This window comes from Anas platyrhynchos, chromosome 2, assembly GCF_047663525.1.
Source record: "Anas platyrhynchos isolate ZD024472 breed Pekin duck chromosome 2, IASCAAS_PekinDuck_T2T, whole genome shotgun sequence".
Classification (NCBI taxonomy): Eukaryota; Metazoa; Chordata; class Aves; order Anseriformes; family Anatidae; genus Anas; species Anas platyrhynchos.
This window is the reverse complement of record NC_092588.1, coordinates 123,217,931-123,236,519: the sequence shown is the minus strand read 5'-3', so window position 1 is coordinate 123,236,519 and position 18,589 is coordinate 123,217,931. Positions and strand designations below refer to the sequence as shown.

The 18,589-nt window shown below is 41.8% G+C and overlaps 1 protein-coding gene across 4 annotated transcripts in view; it reads left to right on the top strand.

Annotated features, from left to right (window-relative positions):
* Positions 1-1,165: 1,165 nt before the first annotated feature.
* Positions 1,166-18,589, top strand: part of WIPF3 (WAS/WASL interacting protein family member 3) — a 36,670-nt gene continuing 19,246 nt past the window's right edge. Inside the window, exons 1-2 of one of the 4 annotated variants that reach the window (XM_027450991.3) lie at positions 1,166-1,320; positions 15,481-15,643. In XM_027450991.3, the coding sequence (XP_027306792.3) occupies positions 15,566-15,643 (78 nt within the window). In that variant the 5' untranslated portion in view covers positions 1,166-1,320; positions 15,481-15,565. Of the gene's footprint in view, positions 1,321-2,561; positions 2,700-15,126; positions 15,266-15,480; positions 15,644-18,589 lie in introns of those variants that run through there. The other 3 variants (XM_072033513.1, XM_038175739.2, XM_038175741.2) reach the window with 3 other exon arrangements.

The following is an 18,589-nucleotide window of genomic DNA, read 5'->3' as shown; positions in this document are numbered from 1 at the left end:
AAAAATCTTAGATAGAAGACTTTGGCCTTTTCTACTACCACTGTTCACTCCAGAAGTGCCTGTGATCATATACAGCACCAGGAAGTGAGTGTTTCTTCCCTTTTCACCTCAAAATGAAACAGAAAGAGAAGACTTTTATAATTCCTTGGCATGCAACCCTGCAGGTCTCTTCTAATAAAGTTTAATGTGCCACAGGTTTCTGAAACTAGCTCCTACTAGCCAAGTGGCAGGTATTGTGTACTTCACTGTATTAAATGCATGTGAACTGTGTCCTGGGAGTAAAGTTGACTGTTTCAGACTAGAACTGTGCACAATCTCAGTCCAGCTGAGTGCGGCTGCACAGATTGGGATGGTCACTGTTGCATGATACAAACTCTGTTGTTACCTCTTGGACCTAGGTGGGAAGTGAAAGGATTTGGGAACTGGACAGCAAAGTTGTAGGAACAGGAAAAAGAAACCATTTTTTTTCATGTTCTCTTCCAGAGAACATGAAGCACTTGTTGCATGCCAAAACGTGGGTGCCTAATTCCTCCAGCAGGCTGGGAGGTCGCTTGGCAGCAACTAACTCCCTCTTGTCGGCAGAAACAAGGAAGACCTCTCTGGGATGAGACCATAACATTTCCATCTGGAAACCGCCTGGAAGAAAAAATCCGGAACAAACCAAAATTTTTCACTTATTTTTATTTTGAGCACACAATCTGGGACGCGAGGGTGTGAAATGAGGGCACGTAGCCGGCTCCGAGCACAGGCCCTTGCCACAAGGGCAGACGTGGTTCAGCAGGCGGATGGCCTTTGGTGCCGGGATAGGGTAGTGGCATCTTTCGCTGTGCTGTTGGGCAACGCTTTGGCTTCCCCGTGGGCTGTTGAAAATAGAAGCCGAGGTGTTGTTTGTGCGGCAGGGAACCATGCCACAGCAGGATGCTTCAAGGATGGGGATGGAGATGGTGTCCATGGCCATGCACCCGTGGCCGAGACCCACGCTGCTACCCTGGTGCCATCGTCAGACGACAGAAACCGGCGCTGCGGGGCCGTTGGCTCCTTTTGCCTACTTTTTTAAAACACTCTTTAATTTTTACTCCCCCGAGGACCGGGACGGGCTGCTTTTTATCCCCTCAAGATTTAAGATTCCCCCCAGAAGCAGGCAAACACACCTCCTTCCCCCGCCTCCCGGCCAGCCCCCACCTCCCCCGAGGGGAGGCGGGCGGCCGCCCTACCTGGCGCCCTCTGCCCGGGGAGGAGCGCACCGCGCCGCCCCGGCCCCGACACCACCGACACCGGCACCGGCACCGGCACCGACACCGGCACCGGGCCGCCGAGCAGGTGGGCCCGGAGGGGGGCGAGGGGTGCCCGGTGTCCCCGTCCCGCCTCGCCCGGTGTCAGCGCGGCGGGGAGGCGCCGGCGGCGGGGGCCGGCCCCGGGGCGAGGCGGCCGCTGGGGGGGTACGGGGGGCTGCGGCGGGATGAGGTTTTGGGGTCTTGGGGTTTTGGGGTTTGGGGGTCTGTGAAACTTGGAGCTCTCCTGCGGGGCCGGGGAGGGCTGGGGTGCCCCCGCCTGCGGGGTGCGGGGTGCGGTTACCGCTGTGGAGGGAGTGGGGCTGCACTAGTGGCAGGGCTGGTGTGGCGCTGCTCCGTTTGTTTCTTTTTTTCTTTTATTTTCTTTTCTTTTTTCCCCAAAGGGGCTGTTTTTGCACAGCATCGGATGCGAAGAACTTTTTATTTTCTTGTTATCGCCTTTAAAGTAGTTGTGCTGGAATAGGACCGCTGGGGGAAGGGGGCTTGGATAACCATAAGCGCAGCGGTGCATAGATGCCTGTGTAGCTGTCGCAGGGGGGGATGCTGGAGAAGCATCCCCAATAAGCTTTTATTTATTATTTATTAATAATAAATCAGCACGCTTCAAACCATGACTGAAATCTGGTTGTTCCTGCACCGGTCAGTTTGTGGAAACGCGGGGCGATGGGGTGATGGGAGCGGCACAAACCGGCCGGGATGAGGTGGAGGAAGGAGGGACACAGCCAGGCCAGGTGCCGCTTTGGCAGGGTGGTGTGAAGTGAGGGGTCTCAAAGTCTGATCTAGAGGAAGAGACAACAAGGTTTACAATTAGAGGTTGATGGTGTCAACACAGAACTGTCACAGGACAGCCTGGATTTAGGGGCTAAAATTTCAGGGTGCTTCTGCTGCTTCAGACAGTGTGATGTTGCTGAAATTGTGGTAACAGCGGTATTTGTGATCACGTATGCTGCACGATTAGAAATGTTGAACTCCCCCTGACACAGTCAGTGTTTTCAGTTTCACCATCTCTATATCCAGTACAAACTCAGGTTTATTTTATGATGTGCGAGCGCTCGTGTAATCATCGTTACAGCCTTCAGTTCGCGTCATTTGTACTGAAAAACAAGCCACAAGGGAGACGACCAAGGAAATGAATACAAGTTAATTCTGTGCCGGCAGTCTGATCTGGGCTGCTTGTTAGGTACGTGTGCATGCAGACGGTTCCCCTTCACTGCGTGGCCCCGTGACCCCAAGCAGTGTCCCGGCTGGAATGTGCGGGCGGCGCGGTCACTGCTGCCGCCCACAGCTGGCGAGGGACTTTGCCCAGTGCGAGGTGGAGAGATTCAATCTGCTGTGCCATCAACTACCAGCTTCCATGTACAAACTAAAGTACGAGAAGCTCAGTGTGGGATCCCTGCAGAGGACTGTGTAAGTGTGTTTTGTTTCAGTGACAGTGTTCTGGATGTTTTGCTTTAGGAGGTGATGCCAGAATGTGAGTTAGACTCATAGGCAGAAAAAAATTCTGTGGGAGTTGATTCCTCCTGTAGGAGATCCTGGAAGGGGATGGGGCTTAGCAACAGACACACAGCCCCTCTTGATGTTACGGTGTCGTTGTTACTAAACATTTTTGTCTACAACATCTTGTTAAGATTCAGGCTCCAGTATGCTAAGTGGTATGTAAAACTGCATAAATGTATGGTGCCCGTGCCAGCTTGCAAAGTAAGTACAAAACTTGATTTTTTTAAAAAAATCAAGGGTATGCATTGTATGGAGACAGGGTGTAGAAACAGTTTGATCAGCTTTGCATACAGGCTTTGGTCATGTAGGGGCAGGTGCAGAGCTGGATTCATTAAGTGCAATGCACAGATCATTCGTAGTTTGGTTCTATTCCTGAAGAAGATTCAGATGCGTTTGAGATTCTGACTCTGCGCTGGAAAGAGCAACATATGCTGTATTTATCAAATTATATGGTATAATACAAAGTGACTGCCTCCTTTTTTCTTTTCTCTCTCCATCTCCAGTGGCTCCTTCAAAAGGAAATATAAATAAACGAAAGTGTAAAGATACTGTAGTGTCTCAGGTTCAGTTGCCACAATACATCAGGAAGGGCCATGCTAGGAATCCCTGTGTGATGACTATTAAACTTGAATTTTCAGGAAGTATTTGAAAAATTTTAAACAGTAAATCAAAATATAGTGGTATTTCATCTCACTAATTATACCATAAGAGTCAGCAGTGCTTGTTGAATATCTCGTCTTAGCAGCACAGTATATATGCTAATAGATGCTTTTTGTACTTCAAAAAGGTCATTTGTTGTTTGATGAGGTCAGTATTTTGGGAAATTAATTGTCATCTGAAAAGAAGACCTTGAACTGAAAACAGTCCCTTAGTCATAACAAATAGAAGAGTATTTGCACATTTTAAGAGATAAATGTTGAAAGCTTCAAAGCTGAATAACATACGATTTAGTATTTTAAATTAACTATAAAATAAATGATAATGATGCTAAAATATCTGTCAAATGTTTAGGATTTTAAACACATTCCAGCTGTGAAGTGAACTAGAGCAGTGAAAAGATTGGCATCAAACTTTGTATGTTTTGTTAGTCAGAAATACATGATTTTTCTGTGGAAGTTTTTTTTCTCTCTGCTCAGCGACTGGGACAAGCTCTGTTTAGTTATCAAAAGTAGGTGAGAAGACTGGTCTAGGTCAGTTCAGCTCTCTTCCCTTGGACTTGCGTAGTTGAGTTGTCCTGGATGTGTGTGAGCATCAGACACATTATTACGTGGGTATTTTACAACATTCATTTTCAGGTCTAATACAACAGACCACAGATGAAAAGTTGAAGCAGATGACTGCTCTGGGAAAATGATAATGGGCTCTGTTGTGCCACAATACAGATTGCTGGCTTCTACAGAGTATATGTAAAATTAACATCTCAATACATCTAAGTAAAAATTAATATCCAATAAATTCTTCAGTCTAAAAGTGTTCAGTACACAGCTAACACTGAGCTACCAGTGACTGCTATGCAGCTTTGAGGTAAAGCTTCTGGAACACCTTTACAGTTCAAGATTTTCCGCAATTTTTCTGTCCTCTCCCATGAAATAGTTACTCTTTTTGAAAGACGGAAGCTTTCTGAAAATGGGCTGATAGTAGCAAACCCTTACTGGCACTTCAGAGTTGCTTACTAATCTCTGGTCACTCTGCAGCAGGGTGGTCCAGAGGCTTTGTAGCCAGGATGGCCAGTGATGTGAATTGTGCTGTGTTTGCAAACTGAAAAGATGTCAAAGTCTGAGAAATAGTGTATTTTTAGAACAAATTGTGTGCTTTTGAATGAGCCCACCTGAAGCTGACTTCTGGGAATCTTCAGGTGGCTTCATTCAGTATTGTATACGACAGCTGTACAGCCACCTTTGGATCTCTTTGGAAGTATGTGAAACAACTGAAGAATTTTCATAAGGTGTGAAAAACATGCTTTTGTGCCCTGGTAATTCAGACAACAGCTGAGATGGATTTCCTCTGGACTACCAGAAATAACTCTCTCTCGGATAAGGTCACAGAAGAGAAGCCTGATTCTTTGTTGGGTTGACCCCATGTCATCGCTGCCTGCTGATAAGAGTAGGTGCCCTGATACCAGCATGGTATCGTCCTGTAGCCCGGCTGGGCAGACAAGAGCACCAAAACAGCTATGCTATAGCTACACTACAAGTGATAACACAAATTGAAAAACAGAGGAAAACTGGACTGAAGGTTCCTACAAGATAAAATTCACTGGGGTTATAAGAACAGAATGTTCAGCATGAAAGCATTTGCTCAGTTTTGATACTGCTCTTACAAATGCCTACGAAAACTAGTTAGTCTATCATGCACTCTCTTCATTATAAATAACAAAAAATAAATAAAAAAAGAAGAATGAGGAGAGCAGAGTATGGCATCTGCTTACAATGGAGGTCTTGGGTCCTCCTTTTGATCCTCCTTTTTATCCTCATGTTTGAAGGTATTATGTTCTTGCTTTCCTAGCTGGCATCGCTTTGTGCAGTGAAAATTGTCACAGAGCAGCGCTGCTGACTGCGTGTACAATACCCCTGGCAGATCTGGGGCTTTTGTCCAAGTCAGTCATGCTTTTGTCGTGTGCTAAAGAAGAAATTTGAAAAGCGTTGTATCTGTCCAAAATCTATAGATCTGCTGTATTAGTTGAATAGATGTAAAGAAAATCAAAAGAAAATCAAAAGGAGCAGAGAAGGCAAGCAAGGCTTGCATACCAGGCAAACAGCACATTTTTTTAGCAGCTTGTTTTCAGAAGGAATGTTTGCTCCTCTTGGCGATGCATGAATCACTGCAAAAGTATCTGCCAAATTCTGTCTAGGATTTGGTCAGAAATATTCTTCGATTGATCAGTTGTGCAAGCCCAAATAGCTTAGCACACGTTAGGGATGTTACTTGCTTGTGCTACGTCAGCTTGCTAATTGCTTAAGTTTTCAGAATTAAACCTAAGAAACTGGGAACGGTTCTACTGAAAACAATGGAAAATTTAGCATGAGAATTAATGAGTGATGGATTAGTCCCTAAATTAGTAAATTGTCAGAGGGGGTGGAGACTGTCGTGTACTGTGTGAGTGACAGGAGTGGGGCCCAACAGGGCATTTAATGCAGAATGAAAGTCTTTTTTAGCCTTGAAATGACTAAGAAGCAAGGAAATTATGCAAAAGCAGATTGTGGAAAGTGTTCTCGGATCAAGTGATCATGAGTCTACATTGACTTAGCAGTAGGATAAATAGTGCAGTGCTATGCAGGGGTACCTGAGCTAGCTTAGCACAGCTGCAGAATGTGTATGCTGTAGTTGCTTTGCTGCTTTCCTCTGCCCAGACTGGATTTTATCTGTTCTTTTCTTTTTTTTGTTTGTTTGGTTGGTTGGTTGGTTTGTTTGTTTTTGTTTTTTTTTTTTGTATTTTTTTGTTTGTTTTGCTTTTTTGTTGTTGTTTTGTTTTGTTTTGTTTTGTTTTTCCCAATATTCAGTCTTGTACAAGACCATCAGGTGAGGCTTTGTACATTGGCATTATAACTTACCTACTTTAGTCAGGATATAGCTCCTGACTGGAAATCACATTGCCTTTTCACAGCTAGGTCAGCCTAATCCTGCATTTCTTCCATTTCTCTCAGTATTGGCAACCTGTGCTGAAGCTCTGGTATCACCATGCTGTTATCTACTTGTGCACCATGTGCAGGGTTTCTTTTGACAGCTCAACCTTTGAAGTGAACAGTCTCTGTCTTGCAGGCATCAGCAGCAGGTGACAGGTGAGGTGAACAGTGAAAGGAGCAAAGGACAAAAGGGAGTGGGAACAGAGAGACCAGTAAACCACTAGAAAAGGAGAGAGATTAACACAGAAAAAAAGAAAAGTACGAAATCCAAACTGGTAGAAGTGAACACTGAGTCCAAAACCACCATAAAACTTGGTTCCAGAGTCAGTTTAAATGAGTCCTCCTCTTTCCCCTGCTTGGTCTGATGGGAGGAGATACTGGCTACACTGGAAATAGTCTCAGGAGCTCATTGTGGCATCAAGCTATTGCTATATTAACTAATCAACCTGTTCAGAGAAGGAAAAATGTGGGAAACCGCTTTGCTTCTTTGCGTCTATGATGATGTCACTTCAAACAATCTCCTACTGTCATTTAATCCCTTTGAATTACTTTCCTTCTTCAGCAGGCAACAAAGGAAGTTGGCTATTTTTGGATGTCTGGTGTCGGTTGCTTATTCCGTGTGTATGTGTAGATATCCATCACATTGTCCACTCTGAGTATGGTGACTTGCACAAAGAATTACAGCTCAAGTCCTTTAATAAATTGAAGGTCTGAATCTCCAATTTAATAAAACTCAGATCGCTTCCTCTGAGAACTTTGTTTTCCTGTGAATTCAGAACCAGGTCAGCAGATCAAAGCACCTTTGTCTGCGACTTTTTAGGGAATTACCAGTTACAAATGACTTTGCAATCTGTTATTCTTTGTATAAAGTGAAACCATTGTCCTGAGTAAATGGATGTAAATGGAGCTAGATATTTTGTCTATTGACTTAAATGATAATTTTCTGTACAAGAAAGAATATTTACATTTGTATGCACATAGTAAGTTTTATACGTTTATTGCCTATGACACTTAGGAGCAGTAAAAACACTTTGTATTTTATTTATTTCAGAACACTGAATTACTTAAAGTAGTAAAAATGCAACATTATGGTAATGTAGCTAGGCTCCCTTAGTAACCTAGGGGTTTATATACCTTTTAACTGCAAGTATACAACCCTTACCCTGCTGTAAAGAACATCTAAGGTAAAATCATCCATTATGACATTGAAATGAAGCAGGAGTTTCAACAGGATTGACAGATAAGAGCAGGAAAGTAAGATTGTGTAAGCACATTCAGAATTTGAAGTTTAGCTTGTCAGGACATTAGAGCGAGCATTTTTACCACTGGAAATACATTTGGAAGGGAAATGAGGTAATCACAGCTTCACTGAAAACCTGGAGCAAAACTTGCAGTTCTCTCTTTGAGGTGCTGATTTCCCTGGAAACTTATTCCCACAGGTGGTGAGACCATCACATTTTACATCCCTTATGAAAGACAATTACCCAATTACCTTCCAGCACGCGGCGACCACCACCCCGTCCTGAGGCACGATATTGATACTGTCTTGTAGGGAAGGATGACTCACGTTGCAGTGCCAGACTCATTTTCCTTGCTTTGTGAGTACTAGAAATTGTAGAGATTGGCCTGATATGGCATCCATGGCGTTTTCTGTGAACTCATATTTGCGAGATGGAAGGTTTAAAGGATCTTTAATGGATCTTTAACGAATCATCATGTGGTTGAAAGTGAAAATTTTAGAAAGATTTGAGACATGGCTTTCATGAGTCTTAGAGTCTTCTAGCGCCCAATTTTGCAAATTCTTTTCACTTGATTGGCATTTAAAAACAGACGTCTGTTGAGCTGAGTAACAGATATGAAAAAGCAAGATTACGAATACTGCCTTTTAATGCTAGCAACTTAATTGGAAGGAAAAGCTTTCTTCTTGTAGGAGAATTGATTAACAGCTGTAGGAATTTCTTTGGTGGAAACCATTCTATGTACAGGTATACTTTTCAAATCTCTCAGTAGCATATGAATCACTATAATGTAAATAAATATAAGTTATTATTAAAAACTACATGAAAACGTACAATTTGGTTCTTTGCAGAGACCGTAAACTTTAAAGTGTAACTTGGAACATGAGATTGCCTCTACTGAAAGAGCTCAAGTGTTGTCCACACTGAAACACTTGAAGAGTATAAAAGCAAATGGTCGTCTTCAGACTGTGGCAGTGACCTTGAACGTCAGCTGAGCTACACTTTCTTTATTTAGCTTAGGCCAATGATTAACTTTGCTAATGACTGTATATCAAATTCACCATTGTTTAGGTATATAGCAGTGAAGTTGGCCCTGTCTCTCTGTGTGGGGATGATCCAGTATATTTAAAGGAAACCCTTTGTAAAATTGTTTCCTTTGCAAAGCTGCATCTTTGTAAACGTCCTAATTGCTTCCAATCTACCTCAGTTGTCTTTGGATTCTTTAGCCTGAGGTTAGCAATACTGTAGGCATAATATATTTCTTCTTATGTGTAGTTCTGTTCCCTTAGTCCTGATTTAAGAGAGGATGACAATTTTCTTATTCTGCAGTGTTCCAGTAATTATTCCTCTATGGTAGATCCCTGCAGCGCACAGGAAGCTCCACCCTGAAATAGTCATGTATAGGGAATATGAAGTCATCTGCACAGCTTTGCCTCTGAAGGAAGGTTTGTCAAGACACAGCACTTTAATTTGTAGCCTCAGCACCATGAGGAACCCAGCAGAGATATCTGCCCACGGCACACATGGAAGCAAGGCGTCTTCAAGTTCCTCTAATCGGCACTAGGTCAGCCTTGGCTGGTTAGCTGTAGTGTTATCAGGCTCCTGACAGAACGAGAGCTGCACTGTGTTGTGGGCTTTTTTTTACAGGCAGAAATGGGATGCAGCCCTCAGTTGGATCAAGCCTGGTGGAAATATTCCAAGCTGAGGAGAATTTACATTACTTGGCTTAAATGCAGAATACTGTTAACGTGCTGCGAGACAATTGCACAAACCCTGTGTAGGCAAATGCTTCCTAAGACTGTTTCATTGGATATTAAATGGAGGAAGAGTCCCCGTGGTTTGTACATTTCAATGGAAATGGAAAAGCCAGATTCTCCTTTCAGTTGCACTGATGTAAATGGGGGCTGAGAGCAGAAATTTCTCATAAATTGTATACAATCCAAGGTACAGGCTGTTAGGAAATGGTGAAAGACTTTAGTTTTATTAGTCAGTTCTGGGAGTTTACCTGTGAATGTCTTAAAATATATATAGTAAGACGGGTTGTGTATGAGACTTTATATTGCTGGTGAGCTACACAGGAAGGTAGTAAGAGTTTCATGCTTTTCCACTGCTCTTGAGTCTCTCAAATACAGCAGAGGCCATCAAGTATTTTGTGAACAGCGTTGTTTTTGCAGAGGATAGAGACCGCAAGGATACTCAGAGGCTCTTCGATTCTTTTTTGTTTTGTTCTCTAAACACATTAAATCATTCCCACTGCAAACAGTAGAAGGAAGTGTAGTATATGATGCTTAAAAATTACATGTTTTGATTTCTGTGATAGTTAAAAACTAAAATGGTTCATTCCAAACAGGGTCTTTTTCTGCATCATTTCCAGTTGCGTGGTAGTGACAGCAGAAAAAATTAATCTGTCTGTTTAACACACATATACTCTGCTCCCTTTCTTCTCTTTTCTGCCTCTATGTATGTTACACTGGCATTAAAACATTTGTGGTGTGCTTGTACCAGTGATTTCAGCTGTTCTTCAGTGATGGTTGACAGGAACAAGTGTGGGCACAATTAATCTCATTGTCTGCTTTTCAGATCCTGAGAGTTGAACAGCTGCTTATTAATGCTGCTTGTGTAACTTTGCAATTTTCTAGATTTCTGTTGAAATATAAGGACTGTTAAAATAAAAGGTAGAATTCAGAACAGCATGATTAATGGAGATGTATATGATTATATAAAAGCTGACTAAAAGTTAATTTGTGGTCCACTTTTATTCTTCAGTTTTTGATCTACAAGGTAAGGCCAATATTTCAGAGAAGTTTTCCTGCACAGCTGTGAAATATTCACCTCAGCCTTCTTATGAAGCAAAAATTTGTACATTTCCCTAAAGCCGAATTACCAACGATCTCAAGTCCGGTAATAGTGAATCCAATATTTTGCAGTACTTTCTCCATCCCAGCGCTGCAGCAACCATGCTTTAGAATCATAGAATCAATAAGGTTGGAAAAGGCCTCCAAGATCATCTGGTCCCTACCACCAATGTTACCCACTAAACCATGTCCCTAAGCACCACATCCAACCTTTCCTTGAACACCCGCAAGGACGGGGACTTCACCGCTTCCCTGGGCAACCCATTCCAATGTCTCCTCATTTCCAACCTGAACCTATGGAAAGCTTTCGGATCAGGGCTTGTGTACGCCTGGCAGCTGGGCAGGGTGAGACCAGATCTATATAAAAGCATAGGCAGCTATGCTGAGTTGTCTGCAGGTGAATCTAACAGGACTGAGAGAGCAGTTACTGAAGAGAAAAGATCTGCCATCTGCCATTTCAAAATGAAAGGCTGGATGAAGATTTTGGGACTTCAGAACTTTGGTGCTTGAGTTGTGACTTGAGGACTGTGCTGCTGTTCTTAAACCCAGCTGTTACTCAAGCAAGCACTGTGAGTAGGAGCAGGGAATGGTCTGTGACACCTGAAATTACCAGCTTTAGTGCTAACATTACCAAGAGGACAAAAAAGAACAAGTGTGTATAAATCAGAGAAGAGTAATACTGTTCAATGACTGATGGGATGACTTGTGAGAAGTAAAGCAGCTTAAAAACAAAACTAGTCCCTGCAAATGATTCTAATATTTCACAAAACTAGATTGAGGGGCAGGAGAAATGATTTTGTGTGGTACAAGGTAGAGTCATCTGCAGTGGAGTGCAAATAGGATCAAATTAAGAGAAGGAGAAATTAGGCTGAGTGTCAGGCAATCGGAACTATGAGAGTTATTTGACTGTGAAAGAGCTCCCCAAGGGAAATATTACAAGCCACATTATTTGGGACACCTAAAATTAGACTTCAGAAAGCACTAAAATAATCTACAACCCTGCTTTGGTAGGGAGGTGGACTAGAAAGGCATATTTGGGGATTTTCCTTTTTTTTTTTTTCAATAAATTTTGCAATTTGGGGGTCTGATCCTCTTCAGCAAAGTGAAAGTCAAGGAAAGATTTACATTATTTTTGGCAGGAGAAAACTGAGGCTCATCACTCACAGCTTCTCCCCTCCACCTATTGCCAACATTCTAAACTCAAAACCTTTATCTTTTTATTTCTGTCCCTCGGGGATGGATCACACCCCACCCTTCTGATTTTAAATAAATATATTTAAAGTTGGCTTTCCCAACACTTGCAATTTGAGTAGCAATGTGGTAATAAGGAGGGGGATTTGTTCATCCAGAATGTTTACCTTGATCTGTTGATTTTTAATTTATTTTTTTTTTTGACAGGGAAAAAAGGGTTTTACAAATGCAAACTAATGCTATTGAAACAGAGACAGAAATAGAAGCAGCGTGGAGTTAAGAGGAGAAAGGACACATGTGCCGTAAGGACACTTAGCAGCATTTCCCTCTTGTTGGACTCAACAGACTGTAGAACTGATTGTGCTACACTTTTTTAATTTTTAATTCAGAATTTACTCAGCTCATAATATGCAAATCTATAACCCAGGCATGTTCTGAAGCTGTTGTCTGAGGTTGCCAACCATATTTTAACTAGCAACTTGATGGGGAGGGGAAGAGGCAAATGAAATACAGCCTTTAACCAGGGAATAAGGGCCTCCAAATGTGTTTTGATGCACAGAAAGTGTTGCAGTCTCCTACATAATTTCCTTCAAAGACAAATTGCGTGTAAGTGAGATAGGCATGGGAATGCAGAAGAGGTTCAATTATACAACAGGCCTACATGTTAAGATGTGTAGATCATGAGGTTGTGGCTGAACTTCAAGAGCCTGGGGTTTTTGGTGTAAATTTGTTCTGAGTTGCCTCCCTTTATCTACCTGTGGTCTTTCTTTACTATCACCACCTGCTTGTGTGAATGACAGCACTCCTTCCAAGTCCTGCTTGAACAAATAGAAATGTTTTTTCATTGTGCAGGTATTAGATGTGTTCACCTTCACAGTATAACAGTACAGTGCAAAAAGAGGGTGAGTTTGTGTGCACACGAGGGCAGGGTATCATGGCTGAATTTGTGATAAGAGGCAAAGGAAAGCACAGATGAAGAATTTTCTGAAAGAAGGGACAGCTCATTTGGAGAGGATCTGGAACAGCGTGGGAGGAAAGCTATAGGGCATCTCCAATATTTTATTCAAGGGTCACGGGTTATAGCCCCCCAGAATGCATTCTTCTCCTATATCACTGGAAAAGAGGACTCAGGATAGGTGAATGGGGTGTGCGGTGACTAGTAACACCTCCTGCGCGCTGAATTTTGGGTTGTAGACGGCTGTACAGATTGGGGCTGGTACTGGGGCTGGTGAGACAGGCAGCCAGAAAACTCATCTGATTGCGTTTCACATTCTGACTTCTAAATACCAAGATCTGATTCCCATTTCCTTTCTCCCACTGCTGCTCGCCTCCAGTGTGCTTTGCCTCCTGCTGCCTTGCACATGGTCTGCCACAGGAGCGTGGGCTGTATTTTTTTTCTCATTTGACTAAGAGCATATTTCCCAATCTAAATCCTTAACGAAGACTAAAGGCCTGTATTGCAGGGTGGAAAGATAATAACCCGCAACGTATTATTAGCAGGGAAGACTCATTCTCCTTATGTCCATGTTTTTGAATGACTTAATTGAAGAAAAGAGGTATCTTTTGATAATAGCTTTTTGCACAGGACAACAATGAGGGCGGAATAGTGGATGCTGGTGATGCTGGCTTTCTTGGACAACTTCATTAAGGCATTATTAAAGTGGCAGTAACCACCTGTCTTACAGACCCGGAGTGCTTTGATATACTAGTCCTTTGCATAGCATCCTCTGAGGGTGAAAGCAACTGTTGCAGAGGCACTGCGTGCTTAATTTGTGATTGATCTCCCGTAAATGGTTTTATAAGATCTCGAATCTTGTAAAGATGCAAAGCTGCACTTGCCTGTTAACATCATTGCCTCTCCCAATCTCGAGCTCTCTCATCTCAAGAAGGGCAGCTGGAATTGCCAAGGAGGGCCACAGGAATGACATGGGGTTGGGAAAACACTGCCTACCAATCAAGGTTTTTAAAAATAGGGCATTTGGCATAGAGAAGAGATGACTCAAGGGGGAGGCATAAGCCTTTAAATATGTGACAGTGCTGCACAGAGAGGAGACAACCTGTTCTATGTCCTATTCTTTTCTTTGTCCAGAGGGAGTAAGAGATTCGTGTTCAGCTAACAGAAGGCTTTTCCAACAGTTGGGATGCTTGGAGTAGGTGGTCTCGATCATGCCATCTCCTTCGCAGTGGGATATGGAGAAGAGGTTGGACAAGCACAGTCAGTAATGCCCCAGGTGCAGCTGACAGCTACCTTTCTGAAGCCTGTTCCCTGATATTTTATGGGATTTGGCTGTGGCTATTCAGTCCCTGGCCACGTGCATCCTTGTTTACACTTTTCCATCCCTGTTCCTTGAGCCTGACTGACGTTCTACAGCTTACACAACTGATAGCTAATGCATTTCCAGCAAAGTCCAACCTGACTGCCTGTTTCATTTCCTCAGCTCGCACTAGCATTGTAAATTTTCCTTTGGCTTGCTGCTGGAAGGAGTCCCCTTCCCCTACTGGAGTATGGGGTGCTGCTCCCTGGCTCTCACCTGGAGGAAACTGAACGAGTGAGGTTGTTCATTAAGCTCTCAGGTCTTGCAAAGACGTTGTGGAATATTCCATGCCCTTCTTAATGAAGGAAAAATAAATAAATAAACAAATAAGCATGTGTTAGTATCTCATCAATTCTTCGGGTACCATTTAAAGGTATTGCAAATAGTACTTATTTTCTTCTAGTAATCATGTAACTTCCAGTGTTGTGTGGACAGTAGGAGTCTTGAATGATGTCTTTGCTATGTAATAGTTTGAATAAGCCTTTCAGGCATATTTAAGTATGTCAAGGTACTTAAAGTCTCTGTAATCATCTTAACTCTAAAAATAATGCTAAAACAGAATAAAACTGAATCTTTCCTGAAACAGTGGCATCCAGTTAGTCACCTAGAAGCCAGTCAGGTTAATAGGTTGTAGGAAGAAATGTTTGGCTCAACATCCGTGATGTTGCTTAAATACAGTTCATGAGAGCCTTGTGTCAAAAGTGAAATGTGGTCAACCAAAATCTTAGCCCTTAACCCAAACTCTGCAACTTGTTAATGATTTATCTATCAATACTGTTTTAGGTACATTTGCATGAGCTTTGCATATTGATAACCACAGCCCCTATTTGTAAATTAGCATCTTCACCATTCTCTTGGAAGATGTTTGTCCTTTTACTCAGTGTTTCTAAAAAATTGTTAAAAAATAACATTTTAAAATGTCGGGAAACGCCATACATTTGACTTTAGTACTTGAGCTGTCTGATCCTTACATGGTGTTAATTAGTAATAGAACTATATTTAATGAAACTGTATAATTATGTCTTTATGTGTTATTAGTCATGTCTTTTTTTTTTCCCATTGTAAGGGTCACTGGACTTGCTTCAAAGTTCCTTGCTGTGTCTTTCGAGCAGCAAAACCCTGGTTTAAAGTCAACAGAGCTTTTGCCCCAGCAGGAGTGTCTACGTTTGGTTGACTGTGATTTGTTCTCTGCAGAATTGCATTTCAGGGCTACGGGCGAGATTAGGAGAAGGCACAGTAATTAAAGCTGGACAGGTTGGCATCTATGCATTTGGTATTTGTGGCACTTGTCCAAATATGGGAGCTTGCTCTTTGGATGAGTGTTGTCATCAGATAACTATAATGAGGCTGTTCATACTGTAGTTTTGGAAGCGGTGCAGTGCAAAAGTCTTCAGTCTGCTGAGAGCTAGAAATTTGGCTGATCTTCAGCGTACAGTGCATAAACACGTTCTTCTTTTTTTTTTTTCCAGTTTTCTTTCTCCTCCCTTCCTTCCCCTCAAGGACATAGACTTTGGCTATATTTTTCATAACTGTGTGAAGCTAGAAATCTAACGGATGCCTGTGCCGCCGCCGCCGCCGCCTCCTCCGCCGCCTCCACCGCCTTCTGGAGGGCCCCCTCCACCACCACCTCTGGTAAGATCGACTTTTTATTTCTATTAACAAGAACTTAGGTATGGTAGCCAGCTCAGGGCTCCCAGAATTTTGCCGTGCATGTTCATAGCAAATATCTGGGGTGGGTGCCTGTTTTGCTGGCTTTTGTTCTTCCGTGCATTGCAGTAGTGGTCTCCAAAGCGGGGTGTAGGAAAAAATATTAGAACTTCAGAGGTGCATGTGTGTAGTTTATAAATAAATAAACAAACATCTGTTGGGGGTGCACACTCAAAAATGTTTTACTGATAGGGCTGTGTGATCATGAAAAGTTTGGAGATCCCTGTGTGCATGTGGTGAGAATTTAGCATTTCTAAATACTTCTCCAGTCACAAGAAACTCATTTTTGTCTTGGTGACTTGCAGGTGGTAAGTCTTAATTTCTTCATCTTCTTTCATAAGCTTCTGTTAAGACTCACAGTGTTCAGCTGTAGGTGTTTCTCTCTCTAGCACATGCCACCTTCCTGGGGATACAGCACAATATGCTTTTATACATGTGCAGGAACAATTACTGCTTGTAACAGATCATTACTCTGTAAGCCATGAAGTAGAACATGCACCCTGCCAGCATGTTTGCAGTAAGGGGAGGATGTTCTGCGTGGTATTACATTTTCATACCTTCACAATTATTGTACCTATGATAAAACAAGTTTAAGTTGTTCCTTGCATACTGTAACCAGTTATTCATAGCCTGGTTCTGCACTGAAATTCCTAGACCATTTCTGAAATAGTGAAACCTGGCATGTTTATGTTCGAGACATAAAATCTCTCCTTAATTTTCATTATTTTTCTGTCACTGCTGTAATTATTTCCAGGGTTTGTTAGTCCCTGTAGCAAACAGCATTTCTTCGTGCTTTGAATATACTTCAAAATGTTTTTGTTCTGGTTTTGTTTTTTTGGGGGGGAGGGAACAGGGGGTTTGTTGATTTTTTTTTTTTTAAGAACTTTATTTCTGCCTTTCATTCTCTGGTGTCTCTACTGTTTTGTTCCCATGAAGGTCTGTTGATTTAGTTTAATAATGTTTTTACGTTATCTTCGTCCAGGAGGAGGTTTTTTTTGCATGTTTCTCTCTGCTGCTTTGCAGGCTGAACAATTTTGTAAAACTCTCCAGGAATTGTGGAGATGAAGAGGAGGAGGACTGAGACAGTAAATTAAATCAGCAGTGCTTGATTCCTATTGTCATTCTGTTTTAATTTTGGGCACCATCAGCAGTGTTTTCAGTTAGCAGCTCTTCAGAGTTGATACACAACCTATAGTTAGATACTGAAATAAGTGGGCTGAATTTTGTGAGCAACTTAATGCCCACAAATGCAATCAAAGTCAACAAAGCTGCAAGTGTTCTTATCCTAATAAATTTAGCTCAGTAAATATCTAGAGATGTTTTTAGATTCCTCTAACATATTCCAAATTGCAAATGACTTGGGAAAGCTGAGAGGACTCCTAAGAACCAGTATAAACAAGTTCAGGGTTTTTTTGTTCCCTTTCTTTCCTGATGACCAAAACCACTACTATGAAAGAGTTTTGATATAAGAAGGCTTATACTGTGTTTCCATACTTTATTTAGATCATTCTTTTACTAAAATGATCTTCTGTGGGTAAGATGTACAGAATTTACAGTCAGTTTCATCTCAGTGATTGACACAAACCAAATGCATTTATAATTAATTTCTGATATTAAAGCCTTCCTTTTGATGAAAGTGTTGACACTGAAAAGAGCACATGAGCCACCATTAAGAATTAGTATAATTGTGTGACAGAACACTGTTTTTCTCTTACAGTGAAAGGATTTTTCCCAGTCAAAATCAGTGGGGGACAACTTTGCGAGGATCCATAGTCTGAGTTCAGCAAAAGCACAGTCTAAGAAAGAGTCAAATCTCTAGCTGGTGTTAAGTTGCAGATTCCCCTTCTAATTGGGGAATCCATGAAAATTTGCTACAGGCCCTATTTTCTTTTACTAGGAAGCTGCTTCCTAGAACTTGGCATCTGCCTTTTACAGCTGCTAAAGTGCCCAGCTGTTGATACAGCTGCTAAATCCAGAATTGGAGGAAAAGAGGAATAAAAATTCTCATAGGCACATAGCTTTAAGCAAACATTCAAAACAAACAAATTTTACTTGGGCAACACTTGGAAACATTCCAAAGTAAACAGCACTGTGATTTTTATTCTTTTATATTGACGTAATTAAATCCGAGTAATACTTAAATGTTGGCAAATAAAAGTTAGGGTTTAACCACTGTATTGATCCCCAAGTTTTACTTGCTTGTTTTATGTTAAAGGAGAAATGTCCAGGTGTAGGTTGAGGCTTTAGAATCCTGTCATTTGCTTGGTACCATTGCATGGGTACTACACACTTGTCTTGCTTTCCTAATTGTATGGATAATAGCTGTACTTTCCTCTTGCTTTCACTATTAAGAGATTTTTAGCAGAAATAATCACTATATTACATTCTTCTTTCTGCACGTTTTCTTAGTGAATATAATGAGCCATGGTCCCAAATGATTTTGCAGCCCTTCACTGAAAACCTAAGTACTGTTGGCACTTGACTTTTTTATACTATTAACTCCCTTTTAAGGCAGAAGAAAAGATAGGTTCTTCCCTACAATTTTCAAAGCTTTGAACTTGCAGATACTCTGAAGTATATGTACTGAATTCTCACTTACAGAAACTGTTGCAAGGCAATACTAAAATGATTTGAAGATGGTATTTAAGTCATGCTAGGAGCCACCTGTGCCCAACAGCTGAAAAGCTACTGGCTGTCAGGGCATACTTAAATGAAAACCAAGGGTTTTTTTTTCAAGAGGAAATGCTATAGTATCTGCAATAGCAGATGTAGGTGGCTGAGTCAAAATGTCAATACAGTTAATTTGATTAATTAAGCATGTCTTCAAATGCTTAATGTCTTCTGGGGGTCATAGATAAAGATGAGGGTTAT